We start from the raw sequence: 21,939 nt of genomic DNA, 5'->3' as shown, positions 1-21,939 counted from the left end.
AAAACATCTCGTCCCCGCTGCTTCGACCCTCCTTCACCCCACATACAGCAACGACTACCGTGAGCAAATATCACCTGCCCTCACGCAGTATCACCGGCTGGAACTTCTTTTCAGAAACAGCAGGTTTGTTATGAACGGAGCGACAGTCCGACTAGCACTAACAGACCTTGTAGGTCACCGAAACCGCCGAAATCTTAGCCAGGTGCGATTATTAAATACTTCAATTTGATTAATAAACAAATCAATTAGGTTTACCAAATCAGTAAATATACTGACCATTACGCGTCCCAACCGCCGTAAATCGCTTTATTATAGATGAGTTGAGGAAAACACAAAACATCGACAACCGTTACTGTGAAGCCCACAGACGAATGCGGTTTCTCACGGGATGACTAACGCTTTTCCATATACAGAGGCTTCGATTCACCACCCTCAGTTCTGAATGAGTTTCGTGTCTCGTTTCATCATGAAGTCACATCTTAAATTCAGGTCACATTCATTACTCTGTTACTGAACGAAATGTGGCAAACCGTCAACGCTGCATGACATTGTTCTACAGAGGATTCTCGTGAAATATGTAGTCTACGAGTTGACATGTAAAAGCTGATTGGTTTACAATATGAGAGACCCCACTGTTTTATGTCAGTTCAAAGGCGAAATCTGAACATATCTTGAGCTGGAATTAGTCGACATCACTGCGATGTATTACGGTTGACACAGATATCGAGTAAATATGGTCAGTATTGTGTGTGCATCTATAATGCATTATGAATGCGGTGAGAACGCGTCGGTACGTTGCAGGAAAGCTGACAAAAATTCACTAAGGGCGACATCTACCGTCAGAAAGGCATAAACAGTGCCGCAGTTTATCAACCATCGTGCATGCAGAAAGTTCAAGAGCGACACAATTGCCATACATTTTGGAAAAACGCAGCTAAGGGTGCCTTCCCAAAGTGTCCTAAATGTGTTGTGTGTATTTTTCTTTACATTTAGGAGAAACAAAACATTCTGAAGGTACACTGAAGTGTTAGATCTCCAGATTCATTAAAGTAGGACATGGCCTGTACGCGGAGCGTAAAAACAGAACGCATCGTTACTTTTTTGAGCTGAACAGGTTTAATTAAGAATATGCATCTAATTCTGAATATGGATGAATATGTTGTCGAAGTCACACAAGAAATTCATGGTTGTTGGCAGAACTCTGCTGCAAATCTACTTGACATTAAAGGACAGATTTCTTGGTGCGTCCTTAGACACGCCGACCTCTAAATTCTTTTTTCGTGGTACTGTAATTTATAAGTCTCAAAAAATAGCATCAATGGAAAACAATACTATTTATTAACACTACTTGATATTTCCGGATATATCTCATATCTCTTAGACGATAATATTGTCTCCAGTGGATTAAAAAAAAACTCTCCGCTCTCGGTGAGTTCTGTATGATTCAAATTATTTACATCTGTTTACTATTGTTCATGATATGCAGTATGCCAGCACATGCACATTGTGAAAATTGCCTGAATCAGTTTCACGCGCTCCGTTTGCCTCTTTTTTCATTAACTGAGAATGAAATAATTTAATGATTTTGTATCAATCATTTCATTCAGTCCATTTAAATAGACTTAGCCATTCATTCCTCTATATACCACTTACATGATAAGGTCAATTTAGTCTTACCAAGCCAATTTTGGATCTGACTGCACAAGAAGCTCGCGATGAGTATAAGAGTCCACAAATTCAGAGGTTAGTGGAGACCAAAATTCTCATTTGCACCCGTTCCAATGTTGCGTTCAGCGCGCGATACCAACACGGCCTGTTCTGTGTACCCACCGCCATAGGTCACCACAAGTTGGCTTGTCGTTCTTGTTTCGTGCATGGCGGTACCTGTCCATGGTCCTGAACCTTGGTGCTGGTCATCCCCAGGGGCGGTAGGTATGTCCAATGACGGAGGTCTCTTCCAAAGAATCTTGTGAATATTGTTGTAAAAACTGCGACACGGCGACAATTCGGAAAACAGTTAGAAAAAGGAGGCTATCCCAATTGTCATCATCTAGGCCCGCCTACACATTACGGAATGAGAAGAATGATTGAATGGAAATATTCCTCTATCTCAGCACTCAAATTCAACCGAGGAAGGACATTTTCCAGTTCCACTATATGTTTTCATATGTTATCCAGCAATGAAGTTTAAAGTAGGAATTAAATATGACCATAATTAGGGTCGTATCAATGCGCAACGTGTATTTGTTCAACGCACGTTGGTACCTCCGCATTTTGCGTTTCCTTGCAATTATAGTTCACAGGTACACCATCGACTGTGGTTCAAGAAGCAATCACAAGACTTTAGAGATCTGACAAGCCGACACAGCCGCTCCACTGGAAATGTTTAACTTCGTTTTCTCATTATTTACTATATTGGGCTATAACTGTAATCGCTTTCCTTTCAAAAAATTGCATGGCAGAGATACCGTCGTCAACACGAGAAAGACAATCGGATAGCTTGCATGCACCAAAATAAAAAAAATCAGAGTGATCGGTGACCAGTGTTCATACTGAGTCGGTAACTGTCAATGAGAAGAATTCGAGCAAGTATCCAGAGGCAGAGGAAGTCCTATTCAACCACCTAAATTCTTCGCCTATCAGAACGCAACATCATTTCACATTAGTTGGATGACTTTAAAACAACATATGAGCATTCCGTAATCATGCAGAGAGAGAGGGACAAATGGACATTGTAAATGCGTACATTTAATAACCCTTTAATAGATTTCACAAGTGGAATTACGTAATTGAATAAAATTACAACATTTCAATCCGGCAAACAGAATAATGAGCCATCCTGAAGCACATTTGTGATCATTATTTGACATCTGGCAAAGAAGAAAGCTAAAGAAATGTATTTACTTGTGAGAGCCATTGAGAAGAACCGGTGAATTATCAGTTGCCGCTGAGCAGCACACAGTGCTTCTGTTTAGCTAATAATGCTTATAATAGTGTTTTCCCAGCTCTCAAAAGAAAGAGCGTATAGTACTGTACATTTTGGTTGATAATATGGCAAAGTTTTACTGGTACTCTTTAACTGACCACAAAACCGGGATCAAATTTTTTTTTCACCTTGCACCCGCCCAAGAATGAAATGGGGCTGCTTTTGGAAATGCTACCAACTTTGATGACGTTGGTCAACTTTACATATTCTGTCTTAAAGAGTTCTTAATACGTTTATTTTGCAAAGTTACATTATATATACATACTTTATTTTAGATGTTATAGATTTAGTTCATGTTACGAGTTTACCTCTCTAACCACAGAAAAAAGTAATAAAGTAATAGTGGCACAGAGCACCATGAAACTCAGTATTCCCACTGTAAAAACTTAGCAAATAAATGTTGGTACTCAGTTCGAAAGGTCTAGATAAATAACGGAACCAACTCACTAAATGTCGTTGGTCACGTTACACAGTCGGCTGTGGCAACCGCAAGCGCGTGGAAATCCAAATGCAAAACCGCCAGCGAAGGTTCATTTCTAGATCACCGTTGAAACGTCAGATATCGTTTAATGTAGACGTGCAAATGAAGGAATGCTGGCTAAAAAAAAAAAATCAGTCCTTCTGCTTCAGGAATTCAGTTCACATTAAAGGCTGCAGTACCCCGAGAGCCACGGCGCGAGGCGCAGGACTGCAGCAATTCCCACGAAGCAAACGCGCTGACATCAGAGAGCAAGCGTGCGGCGTTGAGGCCGTGCGTGCTCCCGTCTCCATGCCACCGCTCACCGTTCCGTTCCATCTTGTGAGCCGGCGGATCCTTGAAGCTACGCCGCGTCAGCGCCAGAGAAGGCCTCCCCGGCTCGCATACTTCACCTCTACCATCTGCAGTCGTGTCTGTCTGCGACGAGCAGCGCAGCAGCTCAGTAGCGCTCTACCGGCAGATATAGCGGGTAAGCTTTGCATATCCAGACGCTCGTTATTTATTGTTTTTGGCTCCGTTTAAAAAAGAAACACGTACTTATTAGTAATTTTTATCTCTTGCCGTTATTAAACTCCGTAAGCAATTTGATCTAAAATTAATGAAATTCACCTGCGTGTTGTAAAAACAATATCCCCTATAAATATTCGGTTTAGATCACAAAAGTAAATTTAGAAGTGCTACCTATCTTTGTAGAATATTAATGTAAAGTGTGGAACAGTGAACTTGCAGACAGCTTGACTGCTGACCCCCCCCCCCCCCCCCAGCTGCCACGGGGATACCGGGGAGTGGCCGGTGGACATTTCCTTGCATATGCCATTTTTCATGAAAATTCGGTTATATGTAGGCTACATCGTACTCTTTTTTGGAGCACCCCCCGCCCACACACACAGACAAACAGAATGCCTTGCCTCCTTATGCAGACAAGTATGCCGATGCAATTATAGAGAAAGTATGAGCGGATGATTCCACGAAAAAAAAAAGTTAAACGTTTGCATTTATGTTAAAACAGATCTCAGGTCTCTTTGTTGAACTTGAGCGCGTGAACTCTTTGTATTCTTAAAAGCCGTTAATGTGAAGGGTACAAAAGGCAATGCACCCTACATTAGAAACAATTAAGTAAAAAATTAAATGGGTAGTGACGGCAGCTTCTTAAATAATAAATGATAAATTTATTGAATGTATCACGAAAAACAGGTTGAATCGTTTTTTTTCCTACGCAGCTCACTGGCAGCCACTGACACACACTTTTTCTAAAGTGACAAGATTTATCTTCGCCCTTATTTTCGATTTCACATGTCGTTTTGCTCAACTTGTATACAACTTCCACACAAACTCGTTTTATGTATACCCGTAAGTATACATAATGCATAACAAAATACTTCGATCGCATTTTCCCACAAAAAGAGAAGAGAATGGAAGGACGTTGCTTCACCTATGCCCCTCACATTTTGAATAATTTAACCCGATAGACAGATAAACAGCTGCGCTGCTTGTTTAACAAAGTTGATAAAACTGTGCAGATTAATACGTTATTCGTGAATTAACGTACCTATGAACCGTAAAAATAATTTAAAAATGAATTCAAATTAAAACACAATTTTCTCTCGGACGAGGAGTCTATATTTGAAACACGACTTAAGTGGAATCAAGCGCTTAAAATCAACTATTTGGATAGTGCTGTATATGTCTTTTGTTCACATATATACCATATGTTTATCCGTGCGCCCAGTGAGAGAACGAGCTTCGCATTTTTCAGCCAGTCGAGACTGATACGGCCTGCTGATGCTTTAAAAACAGATTTTGTTTTCCATATATATATATATATATACACATTTTTCATAAAAATACAATAGTTTTAGCCAGCGTATGACATATGGTTATGTGGGCCATATTTATAGCTAATGAAACTACATTCACAAAGGTGCTGAAGGCCTCTGTGCGCACCGCAAAGGCCGAGGGACTGAGAGAAGTCTATGTATGGGCCTAGAAAGCTCAGGTATGCATTCGGGTGAGCGGAAAGGGTGTCGGGAAACGCCGACGCGACGCTCGCACGTGGGAGATCCTTGAGTTGTCATTCAGATAAGCATGTATGTGCTTTATACCCATAACACACGCAACTGCGTAGGGAAACTTCAAAGATGCGTATTGGTTGTTTTTTAAACTTCAAATATGTTAAATTTTGAAATTTTGAAATCAAGTAATAACCATTAGGGTAGCAGTTAATCTGTTGCTGTCTCAGTTGAGTGATTTGTGGTTACAATGGATGGTTATGCGGATTTTGTGAATAATGATTTAAAGTAGTGTGCAGACAGAAATAAAAGGTGCGGATGATTCGACTTGTAAAAATAGTTTAAATGTGGTCAATGTGCCGTGCTCCTCGGAACGTGTTGTGAAAGATTATGCACAATATTTCGCATGGCGTCGTGAAAATTCAGGCGTAAATATATTCTGCATTGATGAATGTTGGGCAAAAATGTTTCGGGGAACGAGAGAGGACTAGCCACTTGGGCGTTGATGGAAGGTTACTTATTATATCCGGCACCTCAAAAGACGCGCTTCATTCCGCCAGTTTCCAAAATTATAGGCTATGGAGTGAAAATTTCAAACTTAAATTAAAACCTTTACTTCTCGAATTAAGTAGGCTACTGAATTCATTCATTCATTCAATCATTCGCATACATCGGGAACGAAACCATTTAATTTATAAATGAATTTCGATCGAGTTCAAGTATCTTGCGATGGAATGCGTTTCGTCACGAATAGACCTACGACGACTTCGCTGTAATGGTACAGATTTATCAAAAACGATAAAAATGACATCGTGATTACAATATATTTTAAGATAATTACTACAGTTGTATTTTAAGCACAATGGAAAGAGAAATGAGGTGAAATCAGACAGAATCTAAAGGTCCAGAGAAATTAAATAAGAAATATTTCTTATTAATGTCTGTATTGGTCAAGTCTATTTTTATGCAGGATAATCAATAATCACAAGATAATTATTCATACTAAGTTTTAATGGGTTGATGTTTTGTTATAATAATATAAACAAATTAATTGGTAACTAATCCCTTCCTTTATTTTGTTATCTACTACAAATTCAAAAATAGATACGTGAATTACTTATGTGAACCTGAATACGGATGTATTACTGACGCTTGTTTCCTTAGACTGTTTCATATTTCCAGCCCCAGTTGCTAATTGCAATTAAGTTCCAACGCAAGTCAAAAGGAAAGCAAATGAATTATAAAATATAATATATTATTTGAAGTTGGATTTATTTTGATACTTTGTTGTTGTTTGAGTGTGTTGCACATTGCCAGAAACCGATTATTAAGCAACCTAGTAAATCACAATAATAATAATAATAATAATAATAATAATAATAAAAATAAATTAATTAGAAGAAGGTGTCATCCAAGACGATTTATGATGCATAACACATCAATTCATGTTTGCATTTACTGCTTTTACTTGTGATGATTATAATATTAAATTCTTAAATCCTTGGTATAATAATATTCAACTGCAAATTATTGTTTCCTTACTGGTTTGAAAAAAGAACTCAATTTTAACAATTTATCCTATCTATGTACAAGTAACGGTTAATATTACTTCTGCAATTTGACGCGCTTTTCAGTTACATCCTGATACCGTCCTGTTTTGAGAAAAACATGTCACTTTTCCGGACCCAGAAAAAAAGTAATAAGCTGACGTACCCAAACAATTTGTTGGGCTTCCAAAACTGTATAGATCCCCACACAGAGCAACACTGTCTACTCACATAAACCTGCTGAGATCTGATCGCAAACTCTATACAGGCCTTCCCGCCGCTGTGAAAGACGGTTTTTCTCATTTTTCATGGGGGAATCAATGTGAAACATCTTCCAAACTACAGAGCAAACAATAAAGGCTTTGTATATCAAGTGCCTCGTTACTGAACCAAGCATAATAAAATTAGAAATGTAATTAAATAAAAGACCGGATCTTACAGTCAAGCATTTTGAAAACTAAACATTAACTCTAAAAACCTAAGCGATTCACAACGCAAATGTCAGTTTAAATGTACCAAGTTAGTTAATTCATTTAATAACATTTTCACAACCAAAAAAAAAGTTCTCTTATATACAAATCGGAAATGGGGTAATAGTATTTTATCTTTTAAAAATACTTGCAGTTCGTTAAGCATTAGAAAATTATCATCAAAAACGTCTCCTGTAAAACATCCCAGTTGTATTTATTCAAAGAAGAGCTACATCAATCGTAGATTTATCTTCAGGTTTGCGGGCGGGATTATCTGGGTAACTTAATGAAGTCAGTCAGATTCGTGTCCGAGCAGATTTATATAATCATATACAAATGTTCCTGCACGTGTATATTGAATACTGCAAAACAAAAAGCATTTCGGTACTTTGTCAGTAGTTGCTGCTCAGTATGGGCTATATGTAAAAACCCATAATGTTTGACAAAGTACAACGTTCATGCTTATTGGAAACACTATTTTGACACTGTACCGCTCGCTCGGTTTTTCTTTTCTTTTTGTACTTGTTAAAGTATTGACAGGCTTTAAAAAGTGCAAAAATAACTTAAATACTATATTTTGCATAGTAATTTTAAAAGAAAACTAATTCACTAGAAAACGTAATTTAACAGATTAAATGGGGGTCCAATATCTGCAATAAATAGGCCTATAGAGAAATAAATTTCAGATATCTGCAATATCTGAAAAAAACACAAATAGTTGTATGACTCAAAATAAAAAAACAGGGTATTTAACTACCCTCTTCTGGCTTGTCAGTGTTTAGGAAAAGTTTAATGAAGGGAGTCGTTCAATTGTACTATGGTCGCAGAATGGACGGCATACGTAACTACAATTCATTGTCTTTTCAATGGTTGTAAAAAGGTATATAACATTACCACCACAAGGACTTCAGGGCTGCCACATCTACTAGGCCTTCACCCGTCGCATACGAACAAAGGTGGAAAAACATCATCTCACATTTCATTAAATTAATATCGAACATCACTGCATTTTGGAGCCTATATATCCTCCCACGCACGCTGACGTATTATAGCCTATGACTGAGTTAATAGGAGGTGATCAGCAGGTGCGAAAAGACGAGAGGGCATACCTCGGCAGCTCTCTCTCATTTTTTTATGTCGGTGGGTACTGAAATCAAGGAAAATGTCGCATTAGTATATTAAATATGTCTTTTGCTTTATTTTGCCATACAACCCGTTTTTTTCGGTTGAATTGGACCTAAACAATTTAACCGTAGGCTGATAGCTACATGCATCGTGCAGACTACAGTTTTGTCTTACAATGTATCTAGCTATTGTGATACTGAATTTGTCGGAATTAATTTGCAAGAAGACAATTCCTCAGCAGCGTACAGGCGACTTTTATCGCACGATGCGACATCCTTATTCATCTTTAGAGAAGCGGTACTGAAGTGCGATGTTTCAGACTTAAGACATTTTAGCAGGTTTCTATAAATACAATATAACAGAAACACAAATGATCATAGGCTAGTTAGCCATAACAGAGGTAATGAACATGGCTATTATAAAACAAATTACTTGTCTGAAGGGAACGGACCTGGACGCGTTATTCGTACTCAATATCGGCAACAACTAAAGGTGAAGTTTAAAATAATATAAATTTATTATTATTATTATTATTATTATTTGTTTGATTGTGTCATCATGATGATGTTGTTGTCAGTCACAACAACGATGCCAGTAGGAGGTGTATCATTAAAATATTGATCCAAGAAGCTTGCATTTTTGCTTAAAAAAAATTAGGATGCAAGATTTAGGAGAAACAAACGTAATTTTAAGAAAACAAAAAGTAATAATTCATGTGTCAGACTACATGAATCGGTATATGCCGATGTAAATCGATATGCATTTTTTCTTATTATCTGTCAGTTTTTATGATGGTAAATTATGCGTAGTTGTAGGTTACATACACTTCGAGTAACCTCCACGCATTCGGCCGATCGGTTTTCGTGGCCTTGCAGACAGCAGGTGAGACACCCTCAAGTTCTGTCTTTCCTCTTGCGTCTGTTCTGCAGATCTCGCGAGAACGGCGGCGTGGCTGGCTGGCAGTAGGTTTGCTTACAACAGGCAGAGGGAGAGAAGGCAGGCAGGCGGGCAGGACGCATCATGGCGGACAGAGACAGTGGAAGTGAGCAGGGAGGAGCAGTCACAGGCCCGGGCGCCGGTTCCTTACACCCAGTGACAGGAGGGGCGGGTGCGGCTTCCGGACTGCAGCATGAGACCCAAGAGCTCGCCTCCAAACGGGTTGACATTCAGAACAAACGTTTCTACCTGGACGTTAAGCAGAACGCAAAGGGCCGCTTCCTGAAGATAGCCGAGGTCGGGGCCGGAGGAAATAAGAGCCGCCTCACTCTCTCCATGTCCGTGGCTGTGGAGTTCCGAGATTACCTGGGGGACTTCATCGAACATTATGCCCAGTTAGGGCCTACCAATCCGGACATCGCGCAGGACGAACCCCGGCGAGCGCTAAAGAGCGAGTTCCTTGTGCGAGAGAATCGGAAGTACTACATGGATCTGAAAGAGAACCAGAGAGGCCGGTTTCTGAGGATTCGGCAGACCGTAAACCGGGGGCCCGGACTGGGATCCACGCAAGGCCAGACCATCGCTCTTCCTGCGCAGGGACTAATCGAGTTTCGTGACGCTTTGGCCAAACTCATCGACGACTACGGAGTGGAGGACGAGCCCGCAGAGTTACCGGAGGGCACATCATTGACTGTGGACAACAAGCGTTTCTTCTTCGACGTGGGTTCGAATAAGTACGGGGTCTTCATGAGGGTCAGCGAGGTGAAGCCGACGTACCGCAACTCCATCACGGTACCGTACAAAGTTTGGTCCAAATTCGGGAGTACCTTCTGTAAATACGCGGATGAAATGAAAAAAATCCAGGAGAGGCAGAGAGAGAGGAGGGTATGCGATCTGCAGCAAGAGCAGATGCACGGCGACGACGGAGAGGAGGATTGATAACGGCAAAGGAGATCGTGCAAAAAAAGTTATAATTAAAAAAATGTTACTGTAAACAGAAAGAAACATAGAATTTAACTGTAACTGTTTAACTCCAAGGGAGCACCACCCACGAATCCCTCACGGACTTACAGTTATGACTTGATGTCACTCATCGCTGGATGTTTACCTACTTATCCACCATTAAACAGTAAGCAGCTGCTAAAACCAAGTAATAACATTATATATGAACTGTTTCCTACTTGATTAAAATGATAAAGAAAGGAGTGTTTATTTCCCTAATTAACCAAGAACTTTTATACGCGTTCAAGGTATTAAAATTGGTGCAATGTTCAAATTGAAATATTGCCGCGATATATGAGAAAACAAGTCCTTTTCGTGTGAGCTAACATTCGAATTCAGCACAAAGCAGATATTTTGGAACACCTTTTTTAACCAAAACGTCAAACCTTTTTAAAAGAGGTGATCATACGATACTTGCCACCCTATTTAGCTGTGAGTAGAGACGTGTATATAGAATATATATATGAGGGCTAGGCATGCTGTCCGAGTTTTGTTTAAATGTTATGCAGCCGTCTGTGGAGTTCAAGGTACATAGACAAATTAACTAAAGTGCTATGTATGACAATATGCATTGCATCAGATCCCTACACACATTCAACTGGTCAGTGAACCGTACGTGTCGAAATTAGTACATTTAAACAGGCTTTTAAGATTAATTTCTCCATTCTATTTGTTGTTTTTTTATTTGTTTGCCTTTGTTATAGACGAAAATGTCATAGAGGGAGAGGGGTACGGTATACCTTTGTGTCAGCTCGTCATGATATGTGTACAAACGTGTTTGTTGTTTTGTTGCAAGACAGTGACAACATGCAGCAATGTCGAGGCTGGAGCACCATCACCTACGCGTTGTTGTTATAATTATTATAACTGTTAATCTTATCGATATTGAACCCTGTAGGATGAGGTCCATTGGCATTTTATTTTTTTTTGGGAAAATGGTTTGACGGGAAGTGCTAACTTAAAAAAAAAATAGAAATTATATGATTTTGTGAATCAGATGTATTTTAATCGTAATTAAACGCCCACGTTTTTTGTGGGTAATTAAATTAAAAATCCGTCAAAGGAAAGGCAAGGAAAGGTGCACCGACGAAAGTTTACAGTAGCACCGAGAACGCAGCCGCTGCATGTTGAGCTGTACGGAGCATCCTCTTCAAACGACCTGGTGCCTTACACCGTTTGCACGTTTACATGCTGGTTTGACGCTTTGGATCGCTGTTTGTTTTTGTTTGGGTCCTACCTCGTTCGCCACCCGCACAACTTGGGGCGGACGGTGTTTACTGGATGTTCAACAACCCAAAGAAAGACAAGCTGTTCTGTTTTGTTTTTATTGTTTTTTTTTTGTTTGTTTTATTTTCGTTTTGTCCATGAAAAACGGTAAAATTATTTCCCGATTTTTCATATGCTTTCCAAGAAATAACCTTCATGTAAACATGGATGTTATGAAGGCCTACACTTGACGCACCGACGCACAGTGTGAGTGATAAGGGTATGCAGTTGTCTGGGTCCAGAGAAAATGAAAATGAACGTCTATATAGCCTATTGTGATGTTTCCTGTACGTATACCAGTGGCTAGGACCGTATGTGTGATTTGTAAAGTTGCTAAAGACCCAAATAGGGTAACTACCATGTCTTGTGTTTTTTAGTTGTTCTTTTTTTTTTTTCCAACGGTTCTCCACATTAATGCTCACTTTAAACATTTAGATCACAAGGGTCTCTTTCAGTGCTACATTTTATTAATGTGTGCAATATTGTACGTGCCAATGGTGGCAATATATGTATATCAATTAAATATAATATTAATATTTGAAAGCATGAGGCTGAATCCCACATTTTTTTCTCTTTAAGAGGACATGAGGCCTTTACTGAACTTAGGGTGGGGGGGGGAAACAAAACTGTTCAACCTTTAAGGGGTGCCGGGTATGGCAGCAGACAGAGTAGGATGTAAAAGCCCAGGTAGGCACTTGTGTAGCCTAGAGGAGGCGCAGTGCTACCACACAGACACAGGAGAAACGCAGTGCCGGGCAGCTGTGCCTCCAGGTCTCCAGCACCCCAGCTGGGCTCCCGTATGAGACTGCGCTGTGCATCATGTTGGAAAGCCACAGATGAAGATGCTGCAGACAGCTGGTCACGCTGTCTTGGTTTTCAACGTAGATGCGAGAAAAATATGAGGCGACAGGAATTTGGCCTACTCGAGCGAGGTCCGCACAGGACCACAATTCTGTACCTCTGTCTCCAGTGGGGTCAGCTTCATGAGCACAGTGACGTCCCTGTCGAGTTCGGCTCTTAAAAGAATGTCTTGCCCAAAACTCTCCGGCCGCAGCTGGAGGAAACGGTTCTCTAAGTTGCCGTGTCCCTCTCAAGCTCACTCAGAGTGAGCGGCTCCCACCTTAGTGAAAGGCAGTAAAAATATTTTACCACTAGAGGGAAGAAAAAAAAAAAACAGACAAGTATTTGGTTGTGGAACAGTGCCTGGTCAGTTGTTTAACCATTAACTTGTGTGGTCTCCCACTTACGAAGAAGTTTATTGAATGTTTCAATAATTAGTTCGTATATGTACATTGCGTTTATTTATAATGTTAATTTACCCTTTTCTGATGGAAAAAAGACATGATTAGTTTTCATTCTCAGTTTACTTTATAATTGTATTTTCCCTAGCCTCATGCTCAGCTCTGAAGGGATGTAGTCCATGAATGTGAGAGAAAGCAAGAGAGAATTGTCATACAACCATTTGTAATATTTCTTTTGTTTAAATGTGTCCTTCAATGCCAGGTTCAAGATTTATAGGTACAGCATATTTCTTTTTTAAAAAGATGTGCTTTCTCTCTCGGTCTTAAAGGAACCAAGCGTGGCTCTCTGCTACGTCCAAGAATTTGATAGATTCGGATGTCTAAATAACAGCGACGTCATTCCTGAATAATGCTTTTTTAAAATGGCTTTCGAGAAAAAAATATCTGCTTTGATCCATAGCTTGCTGCTGTGGGGGTTCCAACAACGAGGAGAGGAAGGGCTGAATGTGGCCTGCAGTGTCATTAGAGGAAAAGACAGGAGGGTGGGGGTTCACAAAAACTTTGTAAGCCAGGAATTGCAATGAATGCAATATTGTCTCAAATGCAGTCGAAACTGTTTAAAGACAATGTATTTGTTGTGGAGCTCTTTATCAGGCTGTAAGCTTATTCTATGTGGGGGCTGACGCTGGCGCAAATTCTCGGACACTGACAGCTGTCCGAGATGAATGAGGGCCAGGACAGGAGACAAAACCCGCTTACCGGCCCGGGGTTATCCACCCCTTATTTCTAATCTTTAAAGGAGAGCCCGACTAGCAGGTCATTCAGACAGGGGAATGAGGAGTTCATACAGACCAGACTAGAGTCATAACCGGGACATAATGTTGCTGGATGAGACCTGTTTGTGGGATACTTGATTGCTAGGTGGGAGGTATTTATGTGTTACCTAGTGAGACGTATTTTGTGCATTTTTCGATTGCTAGGTGAGACATATTTGTGTGGGACCCCGTTTCTGGAACAGATATTTGTGTTTTAGCCAGTGTTGGGGTGAAATACGTTTGAGGGGAGTCTCTTGTGGGTTATGCTTTCACTGGGAGAATCTTACTTGTCTGTAATACTGTGGCCTGGTATGACACTGATAGGTAACCTTGCAGTTAAGATGTGGCACTTTAAAGTTACATGTTGCCAGAGGAATAAGCTGTGGAAGAAAATTTGATTTTAAGCACTTGCTTTATAACTTAGATATGTGATTAAATTGTGAATTGTTCTTGAGAGCTTTAACTGGACTTTCTTATTCAATGGCATTTAGAGGTATTTGATTTATTGAGTGGTTTTAGCCACACAGCTTTGGCTATGATAACCTGTCCACTCTCCAATGCCTGTTATGGGAACTATTTTTTCAATGAACAAGATATTTAGTCAGATACTGCATTATTAATAATAGTCAAAATCACAGGCAACAGCTTAATCAAAAATATCAGTCAAAGACAACATCTTCATACAGAACTGGCTTTAGGGTTTTTCCCTAAAAGATTAAACCGAAAAATTAGTCCCAAATGAAATAAGATGGGTAATATTTTACCATATTTTTCAAAAGAGCGGGTACGTTTGGTTGCCAGTACTGGCCGTTATTTAAATGTCTTGGAGTCCTTTTTTTGCCTTGCGTCAGGTTCAGAACAGTGATACTCAGAACGTGGAATCACGGCCATGCATGGCACTCTCACGCTGCGTCTGTGAGTTTCTGTGACAGCAGCCAAACAACACAAGTACAAAGTGGCACACACACACCTGTCCAGTGGGAGTGTGTGTGTGTGGGAGTGTGTGTGTGTGTGTGTGTGTGTGTGTGTGGGAGTGTGTGTGTGTGTGTGTGTGGGAGTGTGTGTGTGTGTGTGTGTGGGAGTGTGTGTGTGTGTGTGTGTGTGTGTGTGTGTGAGTGTGTGTGTGTGTGTGTGAGAGAGTGTGTGTGTGTGTGTGTGTGTGTGTGTGTGGGGTTGTGGGTAGGGTTAGGCCAGTTTCCACGTGTTCATATTCATACGGCAAATAAAATGGGGTTCAGGAGGGGTGGCAGTTATTAGCAGTCAAGTATGTCTGTCCCTCCTGTGCTCCCATTCTAGGAAACACGGCATTCATTTCATGCGGCGCCTAGTATAAATTAGCAATTGTGAGGGCACTGAAATCGACATGATTCAAATTAAACTTGCATAAAGTATTCCATACGTTTGAGAGATTTGTCTTCAGTAATTCCAGTTAGTTATATCTGACAAGAGAGGTCAGTAAACACGATGAGCTCTTTCCAAATTCTTTTGCTGTGATTCTCTCTTTATTTTGGATACCGTTTTCTTAATCAAATTTCTGACTATAAGCCCTGTTTTAAGCTATAGTCTATACCCAAAAAAAACACTAAATAATTACGCCTATTTTATACTGAATCACTGAGCTATCACACACTAACCTGTCGCTTTACATCAAGCCATTTGTAGGCTTTAGGCCTGAGAGATAAGCACGTTCACTTTCCTCAATTCCACGAGCAACTGCAGAGGCATCACGACCTTCACTGCCGTGCTGAATGCTCTCTCCTGCTGCGTATTCAAGGCCAGGTTCTGCCCTCACGGGGAAGCGGGTTTTCGTGCGCTCTGCCCGCCACACGAGAGGATCCTCCCCTCCGTCGCCTCCCGCTATCTGCAGATATGATGTCACCTCGGCAGCAATTCGTTGCTCAGTAACAATAAACATCGGTACACAGCTCCAAACACGAGAAAGCTGCAGTTTAGCTTTCTCTTTCCTTTTCCAAAGAAGGCTGCCCAGACTGTGTTTTTTTTTCCTTTGTAGGCAGAGGCCATTCCCTCCCTCTCTCTCTCCCTCTCTCTCTCTCTCTCTCTCCCCCTCCCTCACCTCTGACATTCAGTCTCCGATTGGGTGTTTTTGTCAAACGGCCACAGCCTTTTTTTTTTTTTTTTTTTTTAAGCGCTACAATATTATCAGGTCTCTGCTCTCCTTCAGATAACCACACAATCTAAACCTCTGTTTGCTCCAATTACAGCTGCTACTGCAACATAGAGCGCCCTGACTTTTCAGCACTCTGTCCCCTCCATCGTGAGCTAGCAGAGGGCTAAGCTATTAGCATTAGCAATTTCAATAAGTCCCTCGGGCCCTCAGGCAAACACTGTCAGGTGAGGAGAAAAGGAGCCCCCAGTCACAGTAAAGAGGAGCATTCCTGCTTCTCCTCACCATGCTGTGAAACAGTCTCAGAAAGGCAGCAAAACAGAACAGAACAACCTCTGCTGCCACCGCATGTAGCTTGAAAGCGTACAGCCGAGATAATAATTAGGAACTTTCTGCCGCTAACTCAGCTTCCTGTCCAACTTCCTGTCCTGCCTCTGTGACCAATCAATACATTTTATTGCAGATTCATGTTAAAATAAATGTATTTGATTTGAGAACCGTACCAATGGGATTTTTTTTTTTTTTTTTTTTGGGGATCACAAGATCCCATGAAATCAACGATCGAACCGAGCTGTAAATTTGTGGCGGGGGTCGGGGAGCACACATACAACTCCTGAACTGTGACTGCCAATGAGTCACTGAGCTCTAAGTAACACCGTTATACAGGAGCCAAAAACAGAAACAAAACAAAAAATATGTGTGAAGGCTGGTCACAAAGGTAATTTGGCTGTGCCAGATGCAAGTCATACACTCCCTGAGCGCCTGTGGATTTGTTTCATTGCAAATTTTTCGTGTTTTGAGGATCAGGACAGTATCTTTATTGGGATTCTTCCAACCAGAACAATTGCCAACAAAGACAGCATATTTACCAAGACTTGCAACTCATCCTCCGCACTTTCCCTCACAGCCTGTGATGTCATTGCTGTCAGATGCGTAGCTAGCTGTGTGAATGACGTAAAGGAGACAGGATTTTCTATACCCATAACTATACCCATTGTGGGTACAAAAAGTAGGAAATCATGAATGGAAACAGGAAATAAGATTTCCTGATTTTTTTTTTTTTCCTGAGTGGTTGTACACAAATGTATAGCATAGCGGTTCAGTGTCTGAGTAATCATATTTTAATGTGTTATACTGCCTGGCTCAATGAAATGGATAAAGGATGTAACAAATGTCGACCTATTGTTTCTTAACTATTGTCACTTTAAAAGGTGCTACTGTCTTTTTGGTGCTGTGATGCCGTTGGTTTTGTAAACAGCTAAAGTAGACCTGTTAATATAAAGAAGTTTATATTATAATTACACATTAACACACGCGCGCGCACACACACACACACACACACACACATGCATGCACGCACACACAAAAACACTCACTTTTCGATCTTTTGTGCCTTCTAAAGGCTATTGAAATTCCAGAGGGGTGGAGGCAGTACACAAAACAGGCACACAGCAGTTATTTCGTAGAATCGCGCAACAAGGACACAAATGAATCCGTAAATATGGGCACCGCACAGAAGTATCCAACCACAAAAACAGTCTTTCCTCCATTAACTAACTAATCCCTTCCACCTACTGCTTTTTTCACTCCGGAGCGAGCAGGTTCAGTTCTCACGTTTGACCATTGACGAAGGTGTTTTGCCATTCTGTGGTGCAATATACGTGCTGAGAAGGCAATTTTATTTTATTAAAATAATACTACTACTACTACATCTGCAACAGAAGCTGCCACAAAATAAGCTAAAAGTCATGGTGGAATGGTAGTATGAATGTCGATGCTGATGCTGCTACTTCCCCCAGTTTGTAACCAGTAGCTAACGATGCTCTAATAAAGGGCCTGGCATGCCTGCTGCTGGAGAATCGATGACCCTGCGGATTTTCTCGGTCGCTGTGAAATACTGTAGACCTGGGGAACACAGTCACCTGCGTTAGTGCAGCCTCCTGATAGAGGCTCCATTCATAAGGCTAAGGGGTCAGGTGGAATTAGGTACCATATCACACCGAGGGGGGTGACCGACTGCCTCTGTCTACCACTGTGGGGTGCTGCTGAACACTGCCTCACGCAATCCCGAGCGCTGACCCTAGATCAGTATTTTTGTTTGTTTGTTTGTGTTTGTTTTTTTTTTTTTTGTCGCATAGCAAATGAGAATAGGATTAGGGTTGGTGAAGCCGATCCAGAGGTTGGGTGTCTGTGGAGGGAGGGGGGCCAGAAAGCACCCGCAGCATAGATGTTCTGCATTCAGTTGAAAGTCTGAAACCAGTTTCTCCCATTACCATCAGAGAGTATGGCGGACTTTGTGCCCCGTTGCTCATGTGCAAATTTGCGCGTGTGCACACGTGCGCACTTGTGTCCATGTAATGCAAGAGACACGTGGTGCACAAGTCACAAGGAAAATAATGACATATCCTCTCTCTCAGAGTGCTCCTCTCCCATCCGAACCATAGGAATTGTGTTGGAATTCTAAAAAGCTCTGATCTAAGGTCTGATATGGTTTCTTTATACACGTTGTTCATCCTTTTGAACAAACTACAATTATACAGGAAAATCATAATATTGGGGTTATTTTTTCCTTAGTATTTTATACTCACAGAAAGAGCTGAAAAAGATGGATAAATACTTGCACTTTAAATATATTAAGAAAATTCTGCATATTATTTTTGATAGGGGATCTTACATTCAAAGTATAGATAAATACTTTCCAGGCTTTGTGTCATTGCTGTTGGACAGGAATATATCAAGTTCTTCTACTTTCTGAAGTGTATTTTGTCTGTGTTCTAAAAGGTTTATTAAAGTGAATTGCATGATAAAGTAGCAGTGTTCCAACTGTAATTATTTTTAGTTGGCAAAAAATTGTCAGATTAAAACTGTGATAATAAATCTCATATATCCATGCTTTACTTCAGTCATACATTCTAGAGCATTTCTTACTGATTTATTGCCTTTCCTGAAATGAATATGGTGCTTAAATTGGCTTAGAAATCCTTTCATCTTCATAACTATCTTCATCCTACTGTCTTTGTGTTTTCCACTGTTCTTCTGTATTGTCACAGCCTTATTAAATTTTCTTTAAACCTGATGGTACCAAGTGTGTTTTTGTAAATAGTTTTTTTTTTCCAGTTTGAAAGCCTTCTTCGTCTGAAAATGACTAATAATTGCAATAAAAATATCATTTCACCCTTGCTCTCGTCTCTGCTGTATATCTGAACAAACCTTGTTTTTATCAATAATGCACTTGTAAAATCAAGTCCTTCAGAAATACAGTGACTACCTGACCATTTCCCACATTTACGCTAAATTTCACTTTTTAACCTACATTTAACGCAAGGTGTTTTACATACTTGTGAGGCAAAAATAATAAATATGTTGTGCCAAACATAAATATCCAATGAAAAATAAATATTTAGGTTAAATATTTCTTGACATAGCATTTCATTTAGAACATTAAAAACATTGAAACATTATAAACATTAACAATTATAAATGTTTCAAACAATTACATGAATTCTCTATACATTTAACAAATATGTCATTAATTTAGTAACTTTACTTTTTTCAATATTTTATACATTTAATTAAGGTTCCATACTTTCTGTAAATAATATAAATATTTTATACATTTCCCTTAAATGTGTCATGTAAATGTATCAAACACTTACTAGATGTTGTAAAATGTCAAATATTTAGTAAATATTTAGTAAAGTTCATAGAATGATCTCCACCTATCCTGCATATCTCAGGGACCAAGACGGAGAAATTAAACACGCCGTTTGCATCAGTACAGCTAAAATAAAACACTCTGAACATAATTTCAACTATTTAAACACGCCTCCAGCACAAGTAAAGCAAAAACAAAGCTTTAGCACTTAAACAGGTGAGAGATATCCTTCTGCTCAAACTTCTGAATTCTTACCCCTGAGGCTGAGAATAACCAATTAATCAATCAATGTGTCTCTAAAGAGGCACTTTTCACGCAAAGAAATGACACAAAGGTACTCAACAGGACGCTTATGTCCAACTGCAAGTCACTTAAATTGGTATTGTATTGAGTTATTATAATACCATAACATATGCAGGAAGGCCCCAGGGCTTCTCAATGCTTACAGAAAATAAAACAATTCTCCCCGGGTAAGTGATGGGTGAAAATTAACACAAGTTTAGAAAGTGTAGTTGGTTTACATAAGAGGACATCCTCCATACTGACCTCCTACTGTAGAATCAACAAAATCCAAGGCAGCCATCCACTGATCACAGAATTACAGGAAGAATAATTACTCTGTTCAAACAAATAGGAAGCATTCAGGTATTGTGTATTGTGTTAGAAAGAAAGCTTATGAAGTTAACGGCCAACAGTTTTTCTTGCATTTTGTTGCAAAATCCCTGAGGGGCACAACTATGTAGTAATTCTGTGCAAGCATGAATGGGGGGATTCTCATTAAAGGATGTAATTAATGAAGTAAGTTTGCGATGGATCCTTATCTCTCGTCATTTTTTTCTCTAAGATTCATTCACATGACCCTCATTTATCTGAACAATTCCATTTGAAAGGTCTCCAGTCATGCCAGCAGCAGTGTGGTGTAGTGGTGAGGAGCAGGACTTGAAAATGAGAGGTTGCTGGTTCGATTCCCCGCTGTGACCCTGCTGTTGTACCCTTGGGTAAGGCAGTTAACCCACAACTGCTGTAGTAAATATCCAGCTGTCTAAATGGATAACATAAAATTATAACCAGTGTAAGTCACTCTAGATAGGAGCATCAGCTAAATGAAAATAATGTAATGCCTTATACATTTTACATACCAATCACAATCTTATCTTTCTTGTGATGTTACTGTTTTTTAACCTCTCTGTTGACTGCCTGAGTTCACCATAGACGCACCATATTGCCAGGACTGTGATCAAGCATCTGCAAGCAAAAAATGTTTAGTGGCTTTAACTTAAATAAACTGGAATCTATGTGTAAGAGGCTGTCTGCTGGTGACTATGCTTTCAGTTTTTTCTCTTTTTTTTGGATTTGATACAAAACACAATAGAGAATAGTTTTCAAAAACAGTTTCAAGGAAATAGACCCCCCCCCCCCCCCCCCCACACCCTACCTCCCGCCTTTAGCCCTCCCCGTAGACATGGTGGAAAGTACGACCTATGGCTGGATTAACAAACGGACAAAATAAACGTATGTATAAGCACATATGGAAAAATAAAAATAAAAAATACACAGATAGAAGATGGACAGCGCTATACAGAGACTGTAGAAAGTGGACTCTAACTTAAACAGCTCACTTTAATTTACCCCCACCCCTCCCAGAGGAGGACAACATCTTCTTTTATCTTCTCCCTTATTATACAATATATTTAATTATTCATTTTAATTATTTATTAACTTTCTTTGTTTAAATATATTACCCATTTCATCCTTCAGCCTACCTAACTTTATCCCATCTTTTGGCATAAGCTAAACCTCCTGTTTCCTGTGCCATAAGACACTCAGTTCTACAGTAATAGCTGACAAAATTCGTGAATCTCTCAATTCTTTGTCTCCACTGATGTCAACCCAAAAATAAATACTTTTCCCAGCAATATAATTATGTTGTGTATTGCGTGAGTTTTTTTGATATATCACCCAGTAACACTGTAAACAAGTTTAACTGAAGACAAACATCATGCATAGATAACCATTCTTGAAACTTTGTCCAAAATAAGGCGACAAATGGACAATACCAGAACAAATTCTCTACAGATTCCACCTCTTCTTGGCAGAATCGGCATGCTGGGGATAGGTCAATTGCCCGGATATTTAACATATTTTTCATTGCCAATAACTTATATATTAGTTTGTATTGGAAATATTTTATTTTTGAGTCAAGTGTTGTTTTATAAAGGATTATAAAGACCTGATTCCATGGGATTGGTGTATCTAAAATTTGTACATACCTTTGTTCATCTTT

General features: G+C 39.8%; 1 protein-coding gene across 1 annotated transcript; it reads left to right on the top strand.

Annotated features, from left to right (window-relative positions):
- The first annotated feature begins 9,586 nt into the window (after window positions 1–9,586).
- On the top strand, window positions 9,587–11,523 carry LOC118791674 (transcriptional activator protein Pur-alpha-like). The gene has a single exon (XM_036549137.1). The coding sequence runs from the start codon at window positions 9,636–9,638 to the stop codon at window positions 10,488–10,490; it is 855 nt and encodes a 284-aa protein (XP_036405030.1). The 5' UTR covers window positions 9,587–9,635; the 3' UTR covers window positions 10,491–11,523.
- The last annotated feature ends 10,416 nt before the right edge of the window (window positions 11,524–21,939 follow it).

This window comes from Megalops cyprinoides, chromosome 16 (genome assembly GCF_013368585.1).
Source record: "Megalops cyprinoides isolate fMegCyp1 chromosome 16, fMegCyp1.pri, whole genome shotgun sequence".
Lineage (NCBI taxonomy): Eukaryota > Metazoa > Chordata > Actinopteri > Elopiformes > Megalopidae > Megalops > Megalops cyprinoides.
This window is presented reverse-complemented; position numbering and strand designations above follow the sequence as displayed.